This window comes from Pterocles gutturalis, unplaced genomic scaffold (assembly GCF_000699245.1).
Source record: "Pterocles gutturalis isolate BGI_N339 unplaced genomic scaffold, ASM69924v1 scaffold21971, whole genome shotgun sequence".
In the NCBI taxonomy this organism is placed as follows: domain Eukaryota; kingdom Metazoa; phylum Chordata; class Aves; order Pterocliformes; family Pteroclidae; genus Pterocles; species Pterocles gutturalis.
This window is the reverse complement of record NW_010098375.1, coordinates 13,251-16,756: the sequence shown is the minus strand read 5'-3', so window position 1 is coordinate 16,756 and position 3,506 is coordinate 13,251. Positions and strand designations below refer to the sequence as shown.

The following is a 3,506-nucleotide window of genomic DNA, read 5'->3' as shown; positions in this document are numbered from 1 at the left end:
ACCCTCGCGTCCGGACCGACGGGCAGGGCCCCTGGGCTGCGGGAAGTACCGCAGCGCAGTAGCTGTCTGGAGGAAAATACAAACATCCTCTTCAGGGGCAGCACAGGGAATAACCCGGTTGGCGCTGGTCTGATTTCTGAAACAGAACATGGTTTTGGAGGAAAGTAGCGTTAAATAAAGTAGGCCAAAAGGCATTGCAAGCTGTGTGAGGAAGAGAGAGCTGGAATTCCTAATCTTCTTTGCGTAAGGATTTTTTTTTTCTTATGCAAAGTGGGATTTTGGTTCAGACAGGTAAAATCTAGTGTTCAGATCAGTGTTTGTTGCTGCTCCGCACAGAAGTCTTTAACAGAGCTGTACAAGACTGCTAAAGCCGTTTTTAAGTTGTAAGGAACAAAGTAAAGAGGAGGCAAGAGGTACTTTTAAAATGCAAGCCTTGAAATCTAACAAAGGTCCCAAGAGCTCTTCGTGGGACTTCTTTTACTGAATGTTTTTGTTTCTGTCCACAGTCCAGAAATTGGATGCTATTGACAAATTTTGGCATTGAAACTAAGTTGTCAGTCCTTGCCAAAGCAGATAAGGAATAGACTGTAATACAGTAAGAATTTGATTGTGTTAAGCATGGCACTAGTAGAAATTTGGTGAAATTACTTTATGTAAAGAATAAAGTCCATGTTTTGCTTATAAAATCAATAATAAGGAAGAATTTTATTGGCTGTAGACAAATTAGCAGGAGAGGAGACTTTGATGTTGTAGTTAGTCACAGAGTGACTGTGTGTTCTCATTGATGTGGCAGGTATGAGTCTATCTTTTATTACGGGAAGCATTTCCAGTAGAGACAGGAAAGTATTGGTTTGTAGTATGCTTTTGTGATCTCAAGAATATTATATGCTGTTGAGGTTATTCACACTCAGGAGGGATAAGTGCAGACTATAACAGGTGCAGAGAAGTGCTATGGTATTTCTCAGACGTTTTTTTACTGTGGCCACTGTCTTCTGTAGCTGTCCGTACTCTCCTTTTTCTCTCCTTGGTCCTTCAGCATGAGTGAAGGTGTACAGCCCACTGAGTGGAGGCTGGAAAAAGAAGGAAAGGAAGGAAAACTGCTTAGGGACCCCAGTTATTATTCCCTTTCCCTGACAAATCTCCAAACCTGTGTGTGGCCCCAGCCTCTTGACAGGTATACTCATAACATTGTAGGAAAATAGCAGGTGAAGATTACTTGGGGTGGAGGGATTTCACACAGCGTCAGACCACACAGTCTATTCTGGAGGTTTTAGTCTTGCATTTGAGTGTGTTTGTGTGTGTACATGAAGGGGTGAGAGGACAACATCTAGGATCACGTGCTCTCTGCTCCCTTTAAGTGTAGTCTTCTTTTTGCAACCAGGAGGGTATTTGTGGACCTCCCTGCAAAACGAAGAACTGCTCTTCTAGTGGGGTCTGATTGTCTCACAGAGCTGTTAACATAAAGGGTTTTGATGGCACAAGAGGAGATAAGTATGAAATTATGGTGGTACGTGGACTGCAGAACTGAGAAGTGGCTTTCATCTGTTAGAGCAGTGAGGTTTTGGAATGACCTTGGCCATGTTTGGCCCTAAAGCATTAGTGGGAGCAGGACACCAAACTACTTCTGAACAGGCATTAGTTACTGCCTGAGAGGGATTCTGTGGTGTAATACCTTCTATTACAAGAAATAAGATGGGATCCAGAGGTCCCTTACAGCCTCAAGGATCACCATAAGCAACTCTGAGTTCTTGGGATTCTGGATTTTCAGCTTGGAAAGCAATGCACGGTTACATAAGAGAAACTCAAAGTCAGAATGGGTGGATTATGCAGGGCTTTGTTTTCTGTCATCCCTTCCTCACCGTTGTTCTTTCAACATTTCCAAAAGGGACCCTTTTGCGATCCACCGGCAGCACATGAACCGCATGCTTTCTGGAAGTTTTGGGTTCGGCCCACTCCTTGGCATCACTGATGGGACCACACCTGGGGCTCGCCAGGCTGGCCGTAGGATGCAGGTAAAAGAGGGGCTGAGTAGAGGATGGGGTTTCTTAAGCTGCCTTGTTAGCTTCTGTCTTCCACCGTTATTGAGTTGGGCATTCTGCTTACCTTTAGAGGGATAGTGGGGGCAGAAAACTAGTCTCTAAAACAGCGGTGTTCTTCTCCTTTACTCCATGTGCATTAATACATGGAACACAGCTGTGTTCTAGGTTGAATGGGAAGAAAGAAAGGAAGAAATAACTGACCATAAATAAATATAACTGAGAAATTTAGGAGCATCACCTTCTGTCTGGTTTGTTAGGGGTGGTGTGGTTTGAACTGCCATGAGTCTGTGGGGCATGTTCATGAACTGTTTGTTGGGCTTGAGTGTTCCTAGTTCTGTTTCTGAGAAGAATGAGGGTGTTCTGAGGAGGATCTATTGTTTGACTGTTGCAAGGTCATTCTCTGTTCTATTTTTCTGTTGTCCTGGCAGGCAGGAGCTGTTTCACCCTTTGGGATGCTCGGCATGGTAAGTCCTCTGTGTTTCTGGGTCGAATCAGAGGCTTTCCGAATAGTGGCTCCATACTGAGATTCGTCAGCGCTGTGTGCAAATGGTGCTAAAATGTAGCCATCTGTGAGCAAGACCATCTATCCTAACAGGTAGTGAGGGTGGGAAGGTGTGAAGAGACCAGAATGAGCTTTAGATTTAGAGTAAACGTAATATGTACGAGGGTATTGAACTGAAATGGGTTTCTCTTGGACGTCTCTCATTGAGTTGCTGTATGACTTCAGGCCTTTTCCTTGTTTCCCCTCTAATGTCTTAATCTAGTCAGTGAGCTGTTTTAGAGGAGAGATTCTGACTCCGTTTATATCATGAGGTTTTATTTGCACATTGACCAGAGAAGAACCCTAAAGCTTTTATAGCATAATATTTCGTAGGAATTGTGACAGTTAATATCCAGGAAGAGAAGATAGTCTCTTAATAACCTCATATGTCTGAAAAGAAGCTGTGGATCTGTTTGGAGGTAATGGAGGAACTGACTTGGCCGTCATTATGCGGAGGTGATTATTGAACCTCTTTTGCCAATGGTGGCAGATTGAAAAGCCAGGTGAGTGCTCCAGGTGAACAGGACTGGAATGAGAATCACTGTGTGCATGTGAGAACACCATGCTTGGAGCATACTGATCTCCGTCATCTACTAAAATAATACAGTGGAAATAGGTTATTCCAGATCCAGCAACTTTAGGTGCCTTGCTCTGCAGGATTGCCTTGGTGAAAGAGACTAAGCGTGCCAGAATTGTAGTAGCTGAGAGAAGGATTGATAAGAATACAAACAGATAGACTTCAAAGGATAATAACATTGTGTTTGAGTACAGCTCTGCTGAAAATGAGAACAAGAGGCTACTCAAGGAGAGAAAAAAAATCACATTTACACTGACATAGTAATTTTGTTTACGTATTGCACAATTAACCTGTGAGACCTGCTGGCCCAGTATATTACTGCAGCCTTTAGGTTTACAAGATTAAAAAG

The 3,506-nt window shown here is 43.3% G+C and overlaps 1 protein-coding gene across 1 annotated transcript in view; it reads left to right on the top strand.

Annotated features, from left to right (window-relative positions):
- Window positions 1-1,768: 1,768 nt before the first annotated feature.
- Window positions 1,769-3,506, top strand: part of MLF2 (myeloid leukemia factor 2) — a gene marked incomplete at its 5' end in the record, with an annotated part of 4,794 nt that continues 3,056 nt past the window's right edge. Inside the window, 2 exons of the mRNA XM_010072804.1 lie at window positions 1,769-2,012; window positions 2,468-2,503. Coding sequence (XP_010071106.1) covers window positions 1,769-2,012; window positions 2,468-2,503 — 280 coding nt within the window. The remainder of the gene's footprint in view (window positions 2,013-2,467; window positions 2,504-3,506) is intronic.